The sequence below is a fragment of the Macrosteles quadrilineatus genome, unplaced genomic scaffold (genome assembly GCF_028750875.1).
Source record: "Macrosteles quadrilineatus isolate MER2022 unplaced genomic scaffold, UCM_ALF_1.0 Scaffold_1__1_contigs__length_201487025, whole genome shotgun sequence".
Taxonomy (NCBI): domain Eukaryota; kingdom Metazoa; phylum Arthropoda; class Insecta; order Hemiptera; family Cicadellidae; genus Macrosteles; species Macrosteles quadrilineatus.
The window spans coordinates 192,101,172-192,120,885 of NW_026542594.1; the positions used below are offsets into that span (position 1 = coordinate 192,101,172).

At 33.4% G+C, this 19,714-nt stretch overlaps 1 protein-coding gene across 3 annotated transcripts in view; it reads left to right on the forward strand.

Annotated features, from left to right (window-relative positions):
• The first annotated feature begins 3,234 nt into the window (after positions 1–3,234).
• LOC128992867 (hyccin-like) overlaps positions 3,235–19,714 on the forward strand; it is a 44,092-nt gene continuing 27,612 nt past the window's right edge. For 2 of the 3 annotated variants that reach the window (XM_054416626.1, XM_054416611.1), the window contains exons 1-3: positions 3,235–3,269; positions 9,804–9,888; positions 10,916–11,005. In XM_054416626.1, the coding sequence (XP_054272601.1) occupies positions 9,829–9,888; positions 10,916–11,005 (150 nt within the window). In that variant the 5' untranslated portion in view covers positions 3,235–3,269; positions 9,804–9,828. Of the gene's footprint in view, positions 3,300–9,803; positions 9,889–10,915; positions 11,006–19,714 lie in introns of all 3 variants that reach the window. The other variant, XM_054416617.1, reaches the window with a different exon arrangement.

Below are 19,714 nucleotides of genomic sequence, written 5' to 3' on the forward strand. Positions count from 1 at the left end.
GCTGACATAAGTGAAAGTAAGCAGAGCAGAGCAGACAGACATGGGACACAGGCATGCATAGCAAGAAATTGTAAGCGCAGAGTAGTAAAATACGGTAATGGCAAACGTAAAACGGCATCGGCATAGATTAAAAATACCTATATACTGTCTGTCATCCTTATTAGTAAAGAGCATTGATCGCTTATTCTATAGAAACATGTTTTCTATCGTTGATAAATGATATAACATATCGGTGTTAGGATATTAACGGGTTTGTTACATCGACTTTTTGCTAACCATCAAAATATTATAACTGAGTGAAAATTTAAAAACGTACGTTTTCAGGAAAAGCACTTTGCAAATTATTTTCCCCTTTTTTCAAAACTTTTATTATTTTTTTTATTTCATTAACATTTGAAGTTTCATAAAATGTCCATGGTAACGCAATTTCTTTGGTAGTTTCTTTTTGAAAGAGCATCTTTAGTTGAAAAACACAAAATCCTGTCACGACCATAACGGACGTTTAAATGAATATTAAAAATAGTTAATATTATTTTTATAACTATGTTTTGCTATAAACTAATTTACTTTTATGACCATTATACAATAAAAAGGTCACTGAGCTTTTAGTATATTTGGTCTTTCTAGAAAAAAATAAAAACAACTCAAAAAATTGAAAAAAGCCAATAAAATCTTTTTAAGTTTGTATAACTCCGAAGAAACTTACCTGAGACCCGAAAAATCGTTATGTTTGTATAGAGGTGTGTTTTTTTTGTGTATAAAACATTGAAATATGACGATATTTTAATTTTTGAAATTTTTATGATAGAAATCATAAACGTGATGGTCAGGGACAAGCGGTACGGTCGTGAATTGTCTGGAATAATCTAAACTTTTTTAAACAATCCTTCAATTATCACAATTATTATAATAAAAATATGTGTTTCAATTGAACTAAACTGTTCAATTTACAATTATATTAAAGTTATTGTCACGACCAAACACACTATAATCTATAATGTTGGATTGGTCGTGAAAAAACCCGTGATGGTCGTGAAACTTTGGTCGTGAAATTACGTGTTATTTGGCTCTGTTCTGGCGGTAGCCCTGCACCTCATGTTCGAGGATACAAAGTGGACTTCTACGTTAATCTAGCAATTGAAATATCTTATAAACAAAAATTAACACCATGTCTACTTCATCGAATGACTACGTACGGTCATGGACACACCAAAATTACAAAAAACACAATCTTTCCTTTATTAATCTTGTAATTCCTCCTTTCAACTCGAAACGACCGGCACTACAATCCTGACATACACCCCGAACTAGTCTCTAAAACCAACTGACTCCATCGACGCCAGGCTTGCCACTGTCGTGCTCCAAAGTTGAAATTTTTTCCCAAATGGTCGTGACGCCAAATCGAGGGACAGACTTATTTTGTCATGGTAGTCAGTTTGTAATGACAATAAAATTATAATATGCTCCTTTTTTGTACGTTTAATAACCATTGATGACATAAAAATATGGTTTTATATATTTCGGCATGAATAATTAGTCTAAAAACAGTGTGAAAGTTGGAAAATGTACCCTAGGGACACGTCATGGTCGTGAATTTCGAGACTTTAAAAATACGAAAAAAATACCTAGAACCTATTTAAAACCAAATAAATGTGTGTAATATGTTGCCCCCGTCCCAAAAAAAATTAAAACACATAATAATAAACTACAAATCCAGTATCTACGAAGTAAAAGGCCAGGGACATGAAAACGTACGTTTTTAAATTTTCACTCAACTATGACTTTTCCTCAATTGAAATGTACAAGTTTTAATGAAAATTTGAATGTTGATCTTTAACAAGAAATTAATTTTGTGTAGCAGAGTACTTTGTTTTGCAATCTTAAAGATTGAAAAGGCGTCAATACAAAAGAAGTTAATTAAAAAATGTAGTTGATTTGATTTGAGTCCTTGCAGTGAAAACATTATTTTAGTCATTCAAGTTCTTGCCAAGACAAATTGGATGGTTTTTACCGCTTTTTTTGCTGTGTGAGATTAACCCATTTCAGCATGGTTTGCAATGGTTAACATTTTTTTCTTATTGATATAATTTTATTTTATTTATTATTTCAGCATAGTTCTTTTACGTTAACCCTATTGTAATTATTACTGAACGGTATAATAAATCCATCCCTGTTATTATATCTTTCGCTGTTTCTTGTTTTCTAAATGAGTCAGGCTTCATATAATCTCAGGCATCCTATTAATTTACCTTCTCAGCTCTTCATTGTTTGTCGTTTGTCTTAAATTATCCGAGATTGAAGCGTCAAGCACTTACATTTACAATTGTATCTTGTCGAAATTGTTACTATTTATTATGGTTTTTGCGATAAAATATCTTTATGCTTTTGTTATTGTTATATTATTTGTTATATCTGTATATTTATTGTTATAGTTACTGTTGTTTTAGTACTTATGTGAACTGTTAGAAACTATTATATCAGCTACCATAATTTGCTGTAAAACGGAGTAACCGTTGAGAGGAAATACATAAATAAAGCTTTGAACTCTTTTGAGATATTCATCGATGCTGTAGAAAGGTCTACAGCATCCAGCATCACTACTCAGCTGACTGAGTAACAGCCATCAGCATTTAAATCCCTTCTTACATTTTCAAGGCTCAAATCTTAAGAGACTTCCAAGTGGGTGGGAAGGGCGGGGAATCCATGGTGGAAGCCCTTCCACCATGGAGATGATCGGACCTGCCAGGCATTAATGAGAGTTTCTCTTCATAGAGCTTTGTAATGTGAGCAGGAAAGTTTGTACTCTTTTTTATTAAAAGGTTGATGATGATTTTTAACGCATTCATTCCATTCCGACTTTGTCGGTCACGGATGCAGTAATCAAGTATTCAAGAAGTAGGATAAATATCTAATCCAATGTAGAGCATAGATTCGCCCCTTGCGTGGGATTAACTTTTAATTTGCCACATTTTGCATTATACAAAGAGTGCCACAAATCCCCAAATATAAGCTATGCCACTAATAAGCCTTGAGACTCATCGCTAAAGGTGTGTTTTTAGTATTATTAAAAAAGCAAAACAATATTTTGTGTTACAAAATAATATTGCATTGTATAATAATATTCTAAAATCAACGTTTCTGAGACATTAATCTCAAGACTATTTCACAATCTAACGACTGTAGTTGCCGCACCTGATTAAAGCAGACGTCGAAATTTTAGTCAAACATAAAACATAATCGTCAAAATCGAACCAAATTCACTAGTTGAGGTAGGTCTTGCTCTTGCTACCCAATTTTATGTAATTGATTTTATTTTCTGTAACTTATTTCAATTGAGTATTTTAATTACTTGTGATTAATCTCAAAGTGACAGTGTTAGGGCAGAATTCGTTTGTAAGTACGTTATGGCTTTCCTAGGTCCTAAATACAAGTGATGGCATACAAGTGGTTTAGATCTAATGAGTTGACTTCAAATGATTCAAATGATTTATTTGGCCATTCAGTTCATATACTTGATTTGACATGACTTGATCTTTTACTTAATGCTATTCATTACTTGAGTAGTATTTTCAAAACCTATCAGACACTTAACTATAAAAGGGTAGGCCTATCTGTGTTACCTAAATCATAGGCCTATTTGATGTTTATAGGACATGCTTATTAAATTGATAGGATAGAGATGCAAGGAGTAGGTCTAATATTGAATTTGGCTTTTACTATGCTTAGGTATGAAAAGTAGATATATTTTACTTTTGTAGGTCTGAATCAGGTCGGGTACAGTTTTTTAACTGGGCTACCCGCTATAAAGATCTTTAACACCCTGCCCGAAAGAGTCAGGAACTTAGACCTGAAAGCTTTTAAAGCGACAGTGAGCAATTCTCTCTTGCAAAGGCCGGGTAGACTTCCGTATCTATTGGCACAAACAATCGAATGAAAATCGATTATTTGATTGTTTCATTCAATATATCCTTTGGTTAGTTAGGTTAACCTTACCTAACTAACCATACGATACATCAAATAATCGATATATAGATCAATATTTTCATTTGGTTGTTTGTGCCAACAGATACAGAAGTCTACCCCAAAGGCCCCTCTATAGTGTGCAAGAGTTGGTAGAGGAACCTCTCATGCCGGGTTGAAATTTCCGCCTAAGTTTTAGCCTTAGTATTTATGTTGTAAATATATGTTTTTATTATATAGTATTAAAAATTTGACGCTATCAATCCGTAACCACGGTCAATGATAAAGAAGACAAGTATCAAGTAAGTAAGTAAGTTAATATCGATTGAAACTATCGATTCCATTAGTAAACCTTCATGCGATTTTTTCACCATTAGCAAGTTTGGTTGGTTTAACATAACCTAACCTGGTTATGATAATTTTATTTTATAATAGATGTATTTAAAAAGGTAATCTATTAATCAATATTTTCAATTTGATAGTTTCAATCAATATTAGCATAGCCCAGTTAAGAAACGGTACCCATCAGGTCTAGGGTAGACTACCGTATTTGTATTGGCTCAAACAACCGAATGAAAATATTGATTATTCGATTGTTTCATTCAATATATAGGCCTATCATTTGGTTTAGGTTACCGTAACCTTACATAACTAACCAAACAGTTTATCGAATGATTGATATATCGATCGATATTTTCATTCTTTTGTTTGTGCCTACCGATACGGAAGTCCACCCCAGGTCTATTGACTTACCCTATCAAGAATTGCAAAAATACTTCCTGAGAGTCAAACACTTCAGCATAGCCTAACTCTTAACTTAGGCAGTGTTGTCATGGCAATTTTTGCAGTGGCGGAACGTTGAATTTGGCCCAGTACTGAGGCATAGAGCGACCCCCTCGACCACCCCCCCGCTACTACACATAGCAGAATTGTTTATATTATGATGTAAAATTGTCAAATTAAACTTAGCACTTTTCTACTTTTTGACAAGCTTTTTGAGGTAATTTTTTATAGTGTCTGCTAACTTGAGTAAAAACATACATAGCCTACTTAGTATATTGAAAACTAAAATAGGCCTACTGCAGAAATAGTACAGACATACTCACCAGAATATTAATTTTGACCAACAAAATATATTCTTTGCTCCATAGTGTATTTTAGGTTACAATAAAAATAACCAAATATAAATATGACTAAACACTCTATAATGATGTCAATCAAATAAAAACCATTGCTTTACTAATTTATTTTGTAAATAGAAAGGCTTTATTTTTAATATACATTATAGGAAATGCGTTATGATTTGCTGAATCCCCATTCTGTTATACTGCACAGGTGTGAGGTTTGGTTTGATACTGCACGGTATGAGTTTCATACAATTTAATAAGATCCTATAGTGTGATGTCTTTAGGAGTTTTATTGCTATCCTCGATATAATCTCGGAAGCTATTAAGAGAACTACTTTACTGAATTAAGTTACTCATGTCAAAATTGGTGTAAGGTAGTTGGCCAGATTTTTTCAACATTTACTTATGTTGTATTCACTACAATCTATTCAGGGGTTTCATCAAAATTGTTTTCAACTTTCTGGAGAAGATTGGCTTTAAACCCTTTCTAGCCAACTGTTTAAATCAAATCAAATTGTCTTTATTTCATATTGTACATAAATCAGTACATGGAATGGCGTCAAAAACTATATCTAAAACTTAACATAAAGAAAACAAGTCTAATAGAAATAAAACACTAATTTAACATATATTCTTCTAAAGAGTATAGAGGTAGTGACTTAAAATGTTTTTTTTTTTTTTAATTTGAACAAATTATTTTCTCTCTTAATGTGATCAGGCAGTTTATAAATATCAACTCACGGTTTTAGAATTTACCTCCAGCATAGGTAGTTTTCTTTTCATATAGACCTAGTCTATGGGCAGGTGCTGCAATAGTACCTACCCCTATTTCTGGTATTGTAGGAGTGGCATTCACCTAATAGAGGTAAGTCTGCAAAATTTTGTCTATGAATATAGTCCAGTATAAATCATCATAATATATATATATATATATATATATATATAAAGTGTATTAAATATTTCTTAACATGTTGAACTAAGGGCATTGGGATTTCATCATAGCTGGATGAATGCTTACTATTTAAAGAACTTATTATTTTGTTTATTTCTTTGTCGCTGACAGGTTCACATTTAAAGTATGTCAAGTCTGGGGAAAAGTCGGCTTTAGCATTATTTAAGTTGGGAGTTTCATTTAGTTTAGGGAACACATCACGATCTACAATGTTAATGATGTTTACCTAACCCGCCATGTTAAACTTCCCTATCCCAAGCTTGATGTACTACTTCTTTACTTCACGAGTGAAGTAGTTTCAAAAATTCACTCGGTGAAGTAATGAAACCCATTTAAATAACATTGAGTGCTCAACTTAAGAAAATATACCTCTATGGAGCCAACGACGTTCAACGCTAGAAATCAGCTGCGCGCTTGTTTTTTATTGTTATGCTTTAAAGAATTTTCCTAATCTAGCTTTTGTTTGTAAAAGAATGTTACTGTTAGAAGATGAGTGAAATGGATAATGAAAAATATTGCACGTAACCCCCTGTATATTGTCGGGTCAGGTAAAATCTTGTACGTTACTTGTTACGCAAGAGCGTGTTTACATCACTTGGGTGAATTATGCAACACGATTCCGCTCGTTGCACAACATTCAACATGTGTGATGTAAAAACGCTCTTACTACTCTCGTAAGGTAAATAGCTATTACAGTCAAACAGTTGTTGATTTTACTTAAGAGCAGCTGTACTGTAAATGATCAAGAACTTTGTTTTCTAAGTCTGTAGAATGACAATAGTTTATCTGCCATAATCCATCAACTGTAACCTAAAAGGTTTAAATATTATAATACCCCCGCCGCAGCAAACCTGCAGACTAAGCGAATTACCATTTGCCTGACTGGATTTACACTAAAATTTATCCTTAAAAATATCAAATTTATTCCCTATTCAAATAACATTATTTTAACGATTACTTAGGTTTGCTGCAACAGGGAGGGTAAAAGGGTATTTTTTTTTGTAAAATGTAATAGTCTAGTATGAAATGAATGCATTTTCCAAATTTGATCAAAATATGTTCATAAACAAGCAAACTACAACAATTTACTTATTCTCCATAAGAATAACATGAGAATTTTAAATTTACAATTTTTTTTTAATTTTCTCCGTAACCATTAGGCGCATAATAACGCTTCAATATACTAAATTATTTGTTTTTTTAAGCTCTACAAAATGGTTTGGAAATAAATTGCAAAATTTTAAGTTTTTTGGGTCAAAAATGGGAAAAACCTATTTTTACCCCATAAAACCCCCCGTAAACACCCGTTCCCATGGTCCGATCATGCTGGATCGCGAACTCGTTCGAATAAACGTAGGTTTACACGTTTGTACCAAATTTCATCAAAATCGGATAATTTTTGCTTGAGTTATCGTGCTGACGGACACATATATATATATATAAATATATAAATATATAAATATATAAATATATAAATATATAAATATATCTATATATATATATGAATTTGAACGGATGGTGTTTTTGGCCTCTAGGGACCTCAAAACGAAAAAAAAAATCGGTTCCGCGTCCAGGTCTTACCATGAGTACTACGGTAATAGCTTATTCCCTATATGGGAAATTCGCTAAAAATCAAATAGATATCAAAAGGTTTGAATTTAATGATTTAAATCTACTGTTCAACGACTCACTCTATCACAATAATATGGTGACTCATCGAGTCACAGTGTCAGAGATATGTTTCAACCTTGATAACATTTACCATTGCATATGAAGCTTCAAAGAGGTTATCAACATAACACATGTGAACAGTTCCGATTCTTTTATAATTATTCAGTTAATTTTAAACAGAGTTAAATATAAATTTGATATTACATAAACATAAATTGATTTTTCTTCCCAGTTGGCCTAAGTGTAACCTTACTTTTGATCTGTAAATTAAGAGTTAGTTAATTATTAATTTATTTTTAATTTAGTCAAATTTTTCAAGATTAGGATGTAGCTAATTAACACTATTATTTTTATTTATAGTTTTTTCTTGTTAATAATTTAAAAGTTTTGTCACAATTTATTACTGAAGTGAAATGAAATAGGTTGTTTTTTTATTCTAGATCTCTATTGCTGTCGCATTTTTACGAGATGGTTCTCAAAAGATTTACTATACCATTCAGTTATAAATTACAATAGGTAACACCAAAGAACTATGTCAAAAATAGGTGTTGGTTGACGAGAATAGGTAAACGCTTTTACAAATAGCGGTCCAAACTTATATTTTTTGTAGATGTGACGGAAATCAAATCCTCCCCTCTTGCACTGAAGTTCTACAGTTCTAAATATAATTAACTTAAAATAATTAATAAACTAGTGTCCCTGTTGCTCGAATTCGAGCAATTGCTAAGTATTACAGGCGTTATTAAAACGAATAACAGTCATAATTTCTGATGACTTTAAAATATTAACTCAAAGATTTTGGAAATGCTCATGATGTAGGTACATAACAGATCGATATAATCAAAATTTCTTGAAAATATCTTATCATTTTTCAAAAGCTGATATTGTTTTTTAGTGTTTTCTACAAATAGCCTTACTTATAGCCGCATTAGGTTGTCCATAATAACGATTATAAATTCTAAAAAAAAACACATTTCTATTTCTTCTCCTTGGTGGTGTTCTATGACTTTCCTATGTTCATGTTTCCATAGTTTGCAATCCGGCTCTTTCAATGATTACTAAGAAATGCAGCACAGTGTTAATTCAGTTTTCTTTTTAAGATATCAATTTATCCAGGCTCTCTCGCTTTTTTTCATTGTAATATTTACGCTAACCCAAATTCAAATAGTAAACATTTAATTTCAACCATGTCAGTAAATGTTTGTAGTAAACGGTTAAATTAGCAAACTTATTGACTGTTTATATATGTTCTTCTTCTCACTTTTAATTTCTGACAACAGCTGGAGTTTCATAACAATTTTTGTTTTCCATGTTAATCTTATGGAGGAATACGAAACTTCAAAGGGTCCCAGGGCCTTACTCTCTCATTATTTTCCTAAAAATAAAGTTTCCTGCACAACTTCACGTTACGCTCTTTCCAATGACAGCAAAAACATGTCAATCGGTTCAGTAGTTTCGGAGGAGTAATTGTCACAAAACTCCTGCTTGCGTATTAAATAAGTACCTATTAATATATAGATAGATATAACACTACGTTTTTAAATTTCAAAAATTTGTATTTTTGTTTGAATAGCTTGTGCAGGTGTTGTTTAAGTATTACGAATAGGCTAATAGTTAAAGCCAGGTTTCAATGTAAAATTACCCCAAACGCCTTGCACTTGCTATGAAATCAAATCTTACTCCAAGACCCTTACGCTAACAGCTTTTTTGTTGTCGCTACTGTTACGAGTTCGATCCCGAATCGATATATGCCACAAGGTATAAGAATTCATTTGTAGAGGATACAAACCCTTTAGGTTTCTCATCATACAACCTTTACACATGATAAGTTAGTAAACCCATGTAGCTTGTCTAGTTGTAGGGTGTAACTTTGGTCCCTTAGGTCAAGGGTTCAAATCCCGCCAATCACCAATTATACATGTAGTAATGCCAGGACTTTCATGGAGTAATGTGTTAAACTCTTATGGGCGTGAGCCAAGTCCTAGGATATGCAAGTGAGATATTAATAACAGAAAAAGCCAACGTACCATCAAAAGACCTTACCTTAAACTAAGTAGCCTACAGTTGTTGTAAACAATATTTATTTTATATAGGTGACAGGAGTCACGGGGCTATGCTATGACGGAGCAGTTGGTGAGAGAATGGCTAGCAGACTACGCTGCCCTGAGTCCAGCCGAGGTCAGTGTTAAATACGTTCACGTACATAAATACTTATTTTCACTAAGCTTCTTAAGGTGTGGTTGGGGGTACACTTACTGACCACGCCAGGTTTTATGCATTTTAAACTGAATAAACGGTATCAGAAATACATGGTACACTTTCTCCCATTATTCAACAAACTGTCATGGGTAAGCGGTGGGAGTAACTATGAGATTTTATGGGGAATCACAAAAATTGCAATATCTTTAGAACTGTAATTTGTACAGAAATGGCGGTGGTACTATTTTGTTTTGACTTAGGGCCATAACATATTAAATTTTAATTAAAATAGTTTTGCTGTTTTTATGAAAATCCAAGGTGGGTTATTCGTATGGGAAAATCGCCATAAAAATCCAAAATTCCAAAAAATGAAAAACATATCCTGGCAATACTATAAATTAGTACCCATAAACCGTACCGGTACCAATTTTCATAAAAATCGGACCACAGTTATAGTCTGTGGCTCTGTACTCATCCAAACACATAGACACGCAGACTAACATCACTTTGAACCACTTTTTTGGGGTTCAGAGGGGCCCAAAACGGATATTTCCTCCCAGAACTTAAACTTTAACTAAAACAATACATACTGTAAGTTTACTATGTGTAATGGGAGAAAGTTGTCTAACCTTATCTTCTTTAACAGCTTAGTTTTTGTAGTTTTTCGATTTATGGGAAATGTGTTTCAGAACGATAAAAGTCTTTAGGTTTTAAGGATTTGTCCCTGTAGTAGTCTTAAGTAACACAATAGGTACCGTAATGTACTGTAATACAATATTATCCTATTTGCAGTAAAATATGTACTACCATTAAAAATAATAATGTGACAATTTATATCATGTAGCTTAGCCAAAATATTTTTGGAGTCATTGTTTCTGCAGTTATTTTTACTCATAATAATGTTTCCAGTAAACCAACATTCAATGTAAAAAATGATATTCAATTACTGTTTCAAGTTATTTTATTTTCTAATTTTCCCTAGTTACAGCTTGTTTGTCATTTGCAGGTACACACGTTTGCTGTAACTGTTCACCACAACGCAGAGATTATAGCAGCCATCTACAACGTCCTTGAGGAGAGGCACAAATATCACTCAGTGAGTAAACAACTATCTGAAGATCACTTGAATTTGAAGGTTTAAACATTATCAGGGCTAAGACAATAATTGTTAAGTAATTTGATCAAGTCCTTTTTGTTCGTGCAAATCTAAGCCATTGAAATTTTTATGGTTTTTACAAGGGAACGGTCCAAACCCTGGTCTTGTTACTGTCTAACCTTTTGTTAAATAGCTTCATTAATTAGCCCATTGGCAACGATATCTGGGTCTAGGGCAAAGTCCTCTCTCTGCCCCCCTCCCGTACTGCAACGCTCACGGTGAAGGAAGACCCTGTGCTCTGTACGATAAGGATTCCCGCAAAGTACTTGCCATTTGGGCTCCTCCTCACGGGAATGTTGCTGAAAGTCAACAGTCCCGGAAGATCAAATAATTTATACCTGTGCCGCTAGGTCAAAAACTACAATGTTTGCAGTGTCTGTAGATCAAAAATCCCAGAAAGTCAAATAGTACAGTCCGGGCTAAAAGTTTAGTCTATGTTAAAGCAATTGACTTATTGGGAATTTGACCTAATGCAACAGCAGGATTAATATAACGAAATACGGTAAAATACAAGTTCAGTTTCGCTGAGTCAAAAGTGTCGGAAGATCAAAAGCAATAAAAGTGAACGTCGATTCAGTGTAAAGTAGACCTCCTGCAACGCTTACTACACCAACAAAACTCGCTTTTAGTTACTTCGTGTTTTGTCATAATTAGAATAGAGCTAAAATTATCATATTTGGTACATAGCTTATTTATTAATGCTTCTTGCCAACTGTTTGGTCAACACTGTAAATAGGTATAGTTTATGTAATGAAAAGCCTTTCGTCAAAATTTGTGGCATAAAATACACGCAAGGACGATCTGAACATTTCTGGTTATTATATACGTTTGTAAAAGGAGATCCATTTAATTGTAGAACTATTTTATGAGTTATAATGTAGTCTACATATAAACTGTGTAATGTATTACGCCACGGAAGGGTTGAAACCTGTCCAAACTATCATATATATTATTATAACGTAAATGGGGTTTTTTCACGATTCTGAATCAACCAGTCGATGGATTTTCATTAGTTTTGTGTTGAAAGAAAGACAATTTTGAGAACTAGATAATTTCAAAGCCATAATTTAAAATTATTGTCCCAGTTTTTTATAAATTAAGTTTTAGTTTTTAAAAAGTCTAGCAGCCGATGCTAACCTTCTCCAATAAGTCAATGCTTCTAGCTAGCTTTTAGTACATTATAATTTGCTTAACATAACAGCTGTAACATTCAGTATTTGTTACACAAATTCAGCATTTGGAAGAAAATTCAAATACATACTTATGGTTGACTTATTTATACTATGTATGTGTAATGCTGACCATTGATACATTTAATTCTTCGGTACGAGGATGGCAGTTTAATTAAATGTGCATAGTAAAATACAGTAGTAGGATGTTCAAATTATTTTTTAAAGTATTCTTTGTAATCATCGATTTGTTTTAGTCCAATATAACTTGTTTAAAATAACAACTGGTAGAATGTGCTATGTATACTTATAAAAGGCAAAGCCCTCACTGACACACTCACTCTCACTCACGCATCATCACTAATTCTCCCACTTCCCATTTACCTAGGAGGCTGAAATTCGATACACCGATTCTTTGGGCATTAAATAGGAAAACTAAGTAGTTTTTATTATGATCGGGCATTCGGGCTCCGCCCCAGTGGCTCTGGAGTTTCCCATCTTAACCTTATGATTTTTCATATTTAAAAGGAATTAATGAATCATAACAGCTGTGTCAATTTAACAATTTATGACAACAGCTAATTTGCAACCAAAAGCTGAGTGAGCGTTTCGAACGAACTTCAACCTGGAGGTGAGTTAACCCCAAGGCAAGTGAGCTCAGCGAACGAGCTCCAACCTAAAGGTGAGAGAGCGTAGCGAACGAACTTCAACCAGGACTTGATTGAGCCATGCGAACGAGCTAATCTTGAAAATTAATTAGTTTAACGGGGCAAAGCCAGCGGGTACAGCTTGTTATTCTATAGAATTATTAGGTTTTTAGCGAATTTCGCATATAGGGAATAAGCTATTACCGTATAACTCATGGGAACACCTGGACCCGGGACCGATGTAATTTTTCGTTTTGAGTCCCTAGAGGCCAAAAACACCATCCGTTCAAATTCATATATATGTAAGTGTATAAGACATTTTGGGGACTTGACTTTTTCGGGACTCGAGAATTTAGTACTTTTCGAGGACCTGTGCAATTTATTCCATTCCAAATGCAGCGCGTTATCGATCTTCACCCTTGTGTGGGCCTCCCATTCACTGACGGAATGTCTCGTGGCGTATGACGACCGGATATAAATAGTCACTTTAACACTCACTTATCTCGTTATTTTTTTCAGCATATTCGTTGACCCGTCTGCAGGTCTTATGTTGATGGGCTGTCAGAGCGTCTGTTGTAATAACTGGAATTCCTTATGTATGTTTGCTGCTGATTACGGTGAAGTATTGTTAGAAATTCCACCTAATCTTTTAAAGTTACCCATTAAATTCATAGAAATAATATTATTTAACTGTTTGACGAGTACCCCTATTGTATTCAAAATACTCAACGGCCCAATCCAATGTCACGTTTCGTATTTTGTATACTACCGTTAATTACTAGACTTAATTACTAGCTTCATTCCCACTGTTCTTGTGAACTTAACTCTAGATCAGACTGTTTCTTCATCCGCTTCTTCATCAGTTAATTTTTCATCTTAAAATCTAAAAAATATCTTTTTGGTACCTATGTTATCACCCACGGGATCTTTGAATAATTTTAGGCTTAACTGAATCTGAAGTATGTGTTTTGGTGGTTGATCATTGTAATGAATTATATAAGATTAACCTGCATTACACTATCGACAAATTAACTATCAAATATTTATTAAAACACTGAAGCATACTGCAAACGCTGAGTCATACTGCAGCAAAAACAGCCGTATTTAAAGAGCTTAAAGTAGGTCTTTTCACTATTTTCTCCCTAGGAAGTGAAAATCAGCTGATTTAAACTCAGTTGTGAGCTTTGATTGTATGCAATCGCATGTATCGAAAGTATGTATAATTTTTTTCACCACACTATGATGTTTTAGTGGTTTTACATACGTTAATTGGTGGCTGAAAGTTACGTTTTGCTGGCCATGCCAGCTGTCATCGTTATTCGGGGACCGAGCAGGTCCCTAGCAGCGACCACAGAATTAAAATTTTAATTTTAATTCTGTGGTCGCTGGTCCCTAGGGCCGCAAAATTAGCTGCCCGCTTACTTACTTAAAACATGAATGCATATTAAATACACAATCAGTATCCATAGAATTATTTTATTGTCACCGTTGCCTAGCAACAATTTATTTTTATTTTTGCTGATGCCTCGAATTATTTCTTCACATAACCTTAAAGTTGTAGTTGTGCTAACCATCAGTGTGCATTATTATAGAGGTGAATAGTGGCAATAGGGTATAGTGTGGTGCAAAATAGCGTTCGTACCACGGACCGAAATGGTTTTGCAGCTCTCGATCGAGACGAAGTCGAACTATCTCGAGCCGGCAAAACCTTATTTTTGGCCCTAGGTACGAAATATACTATTAAATGGGTTGTAGCTTAATCGGGTTTCAACTTTATTTAATTTACAGTCTGTTTCAAAAGTAGAAAAATAAGCAAATACATTAACAATAATACAACGTTAAAAGTATAGTGATTTACCACTCTCAACACTAGCTGACAAAGATAATTTTGATAACACAGCCGAATCTGAATGGGAGGTTTAATGTCGTAAATGGTGTTGTGATTGTCCAATAAATTTAGTGCAAGATGAGAGCTCGCCTTGTGGTCGGAAACTTGACCAAAAGTATGTATTTTTCCAACTTATCTATATTTACCCTATGCTATAAATAAGACATGTAAATGGAATTTCTTCTATTTGGTTTTATTTTCTGTTTACATTTAGTTGTTATTTCGTTACCTACATGGCAACCCATACGGCCCAAGTTATTTTTAAAATTTTAAATTAGTTTCTTGTGTTTATTTTTGAGCCTATATTAATTTATAAAGGGATTCATCACATCTACAGGAAAATATCTTTCATTTGGTACCAACCGCGTGTAATTCGTTCCAGTAGTATGATCAGGCTAGCTGTCATAAGTTTTGCAAAAGTTGTTTTGTATAAGACGATTTTGAATGATTTTCCAATTTGATTATCTTTTTTCACTAGATTTTGTAATTCCTTCTTTGACTTTTCAAATTCTAAGATTATTATGAAGTGTTCTGTTAGTAACAAACCAAGGTGCGTTGACAATTTTACGTAGCAATTTTGATTGGTATCGTTGAAAAATTTCAATGTTTGATGTACTTGATGATCCCCAAAGTTGGATCCCATAAGTCCAAATTGGTTTTATAACTTTTCTGCAAAGTAACATTATTTTGTGTACTAAGTTTTGATTTAGATCCAAGAAGACAATTAAGCTTAGTTATTTTAAAATTTAGATATTGTCTTTTAGTCCAGATATGTGCCTTCCAATTAAGCTTTGCATCTAAGTGCATGCCCAAGTATTTTATTTCTGTTACTTTAGGGTGGTAAATATTGTTCATGGATACTGGAGGACATGTAGCCAGATTTAGGGTAAAAGTAATGTTTTCTGATTTATTTTCACTAATTTTGAACCTCCATGTTTTAAACCAATGTGAAATTTCATCCAAGTTTAACTGTAAATTTGCTGTAGTTTGAACCGGTTTGTCGTGGACAGATAAAATGGTCATATCATCCGCAAATGTGGCAACGATAGTATTTACAATTTCTGGTAGGTCCGATGTAAAGGGAATATACAAGTATGGTTCAAGTACGCTTCCTTTGGGGATTCCTGATTCTATAGGGTAAAGGTCAGTTAAATAATTTTGATGTTTAATTTGGAAAGTTCTGTTGGTAAGATATGATTTTTAAATATGAAAAACTGAATGGGGTAGCTAAATGTGGCATTCTTGTCAATAGTTCGATATATCGATAGTAATATACACTAACACAATCGTAATAAACGAAATAATTTAATTATATTTACTAAACAGATGCTTGTTTGCATTAGCAAAATAAATAACAATTTAGAAGTCATTTTGAGAAGTTATCTTAGTATTTCTGTTAAAGAAATGACATTTCTTCATAATCTTAACATCTCAAATTACTTTAATACTTTCTTCTGAAATGGCTACCATACTAAATTCAAACTCACATAACAAGAAATTAAATAACATCTAAACATAAATTAAAAAGTTTTACACCACAATTAAAAAAACAAATGTACGATTGCTCTTGCTCATTCTTCGTCAGATTAGGCATAGGCACGAGACCCTCCTTCATTGCGCAGTCTGTAGTCTTGGAGATAAGAGAGATATGCGGTAAAGATAAGCAAGAACTGGAAAGGTCCGTTGTGGGTTTGCAATATTTATCTCAAAATCCAGCGCAAGGTTAACTAAATTTTGGAATTAGGGTCTGAATACGTGATTGGTGAAATCCAGGAGGCAATACTGAACTTGCACTACTTATGTTTTATCGCATTTTTTACCTTATCTACCAAAATTATGCTATTTTCCTTTGGCACTTTAGGGGGAAACCTCTATTTCACCCTGAAAATCACGTTTGGAAATCGAGAAAAGCTTTAGAAATCGGCGATTATAAGCGCTTGAAAAATCTTTTTTTCTTTTAATGGAAGCCTATTTTTTATTATTCGAGTCATTTCAAACTTCTTTTCCTCCTTTTCCTTTTACTTTTTCAGTAAACACATATTTCACCACGAAAAACACGTTTGAAAATCGTTAAAAGCGTTATAAATCATTAATATCGCCACATTTGACTGGTAAGTGTCAATAAAAGAGTGTAAAAGAGTCCTTGGAGCCTAGACGTTGTAACTCATAAAACAATGTAAGAACTACAAAGACAATTTATAATTTAACAATATACTAGATATTTAAATTACAATCACTCTGATGTTTGAAAAAATATTTTTGGACTGTAAATAAATCTCCAGCTGCTGTCTGAAATTAACGTAATTAACATCGCTCTTATGGGGGACAAATCCAAGATGGCTGTTAGCTTTCCTTGACTCCACTGGAGAACAATAAAAAACTACAAAGAACATTTCTAATCTCACACTATACTCGATGTTAAATTATAATCACTTTGGTGTTTGAAAAAATATTTTTGGACGATAAATCGCTCTTCAGCAGCTGTTTGAAATTATCCAAAATGGCCACTAGCCTCCAAGGACTCCCTAAAATAACCTTTAGCTGAGCTCCTCAGCCCTAACCTAAGCTGGGTTTACCCAAAATCGGTAATTTTCGGCACTTTGCTGATCTAAGCATGGGTTAGGTTAGGTTAGGTTAGAGTAAGCTAGGTTGGATTACTTTGGTTTACCCACAAATTGGTAATTTTCGGCACTTTGCTATTTTTTAATAAGTAAGGTAAATTAATAAGTACGCAATTAATAAGTACGGTAAACCATATTACTGCAGAGGCCGGTCTTTATAAGTTATATTGTCTATGAGAGATTTATTTTGGACCTATTTGCATAAGTATGGTGATGTAAATGCAGTTGTCATCGAATTTATAATCATCGATCAGTCTAAGTTTTATTTTGTCAATAAATGTAAATATCCTTTTTGGTTAACAAAGGATGCAACCGAATCTGTAAATTAAGACAAGTATGCGAAAAACTTAAGTTTTCCAACCACCATTATTGCCTTGTTTACAACTATAAAATCGGAAGTAAAAATAACAATTAGGACAGCGTATACTAACTATTTGATTTTTGTTGTGAGTTGTATACAATATCACTTCTTTTTGAAATTATGTCAAGTCCAAGAGACATACATCTAGTTTTGTATTAAAGTCTTCTGTCAAGAACTACACGAATGTAAATGTTACTGTGGACAAGGTAGCTGAAACATTTGCAAATAGGTGTAATAAATTTAAGAATATTGTATTAGTAAAAGTATCATATACATTTGTCATTGATATCACTGTATTAAATAATGTATTACCTAATTATTTGTAGGGAGTAAATTAGTTAGTAGACTATCTATTAATCGATTTGCAAGGTACATTATGAATATTTCATAATGTAGCTTGTAAATCGATTAATGTATTTAAACCAGACGCTCGTCAAATAATGCAGTTCAAGGCGGAAATGTAGTGAGGGATACATCAGGATTAGAATGTGTGTTACAGAACAAGAAACTGATGACAATAGTTGGAATAACTAGTCAATGTCAACGCACTCGATAAAAGCGCGGGATTAAAAAAGGCGCGAATATGTGCAAGTACTACTGTATAACCAACGACAACACCTATGAAAAACCAGACATAAGCTATATTACAACCAGGCCTACGAAAAAGTCAAACTATGTAAATAATGAATCACTGAATATGATTAGACGAAATCACAGAGGTACAAACTATGTTAGATATTTACGTGGTAAAGGAGTGTAGTTTCCTGATAGGTCTAAACAACGTCATCAGTTACCAAATCAATTATTTTTACTAGTTTTAGTCATACAATTGTTCTCATTTAAACTTGCGCTATTATGCTAATTCAACCTAGGGCAGATGTAGTTCCCACAATATATCTATACTTACACGAGGAGAGCGTGGTTTCGGTGATTTTGTAAAGTAAGAAATAATAGATGTAGAAAGAAATGTGTAGATTTTGAACTTTTTTCTTTTTTCATTGATTTACTGTGTTGATTATGCACCACAGTGCTTTGTACTGTAATTATTTTCTGCCATTATGAAAAATTCATTGCCAATATTTCTTTCAAGGTCCCTTGCATTATTTTGCGTGTACTAATATGTACTAGGTGTACAATGCAGTTGTCTGCTTGCAATTTTGAGCGGAGCTATCATAGTACTGTAATCCAATACTTTTGCAAAGTCAATGCTAAATATAGTTCACGTAATTGAGATGTCTCCTACAAGTCCACTAAGTCAATTGTATAATTGTTTCTCATAAATGGGATGACTACTTGTAGTATCCAAAGTCAATGCTTTATCTGTTTCTCTTAAATGAAATCTCTACTTGCAGTATCTAAAGTTAATGATAAATCTATGCTAAAACTATTGCCTTGGGTGTAGTACGCCAGTGTCACGGTGATAACGGCGGGAGTGGTCGTGGTAGGCACGGATGAGTCGTTGTTCTTGCAAGGCTGTTTTTTGCCTGTCTTCTGGCTCAGTCAGCACTTACACCATCGGGAAGAGATAGTACATCCAAACTAACAAAAATAGGTTCCAAGGACCCATATTAGATTTAATACAATTGGCGGCAAACGTTATTGTTGATTAGTATGTTAAATAACAATAAAACTGTTGTAGGAGTTTGTTCCTAACCGTAGGTGCTCTGTATAATATTTAAATCGCTAAAATTATACCCCAACAATCAACGTTTACAATCGTGATACGTAAACAAATGATCCAATAATATGTAAGCCGAAGGATCGTCGTAAATTAATGTCTTTCGTGTAATACAACAATATGATAATAAACAATGTTACTATATCACTAATAACGTGTACGTAGACCGTCGTAATTAGGCTCAAATTAAAATATAATAATGCAATGTCAGTATTAAACAATCTTAATACTTGTGCGTAACAATATTGCTGTACTACAGAGAAACAAGGGTTTTCGAGTCGCTGT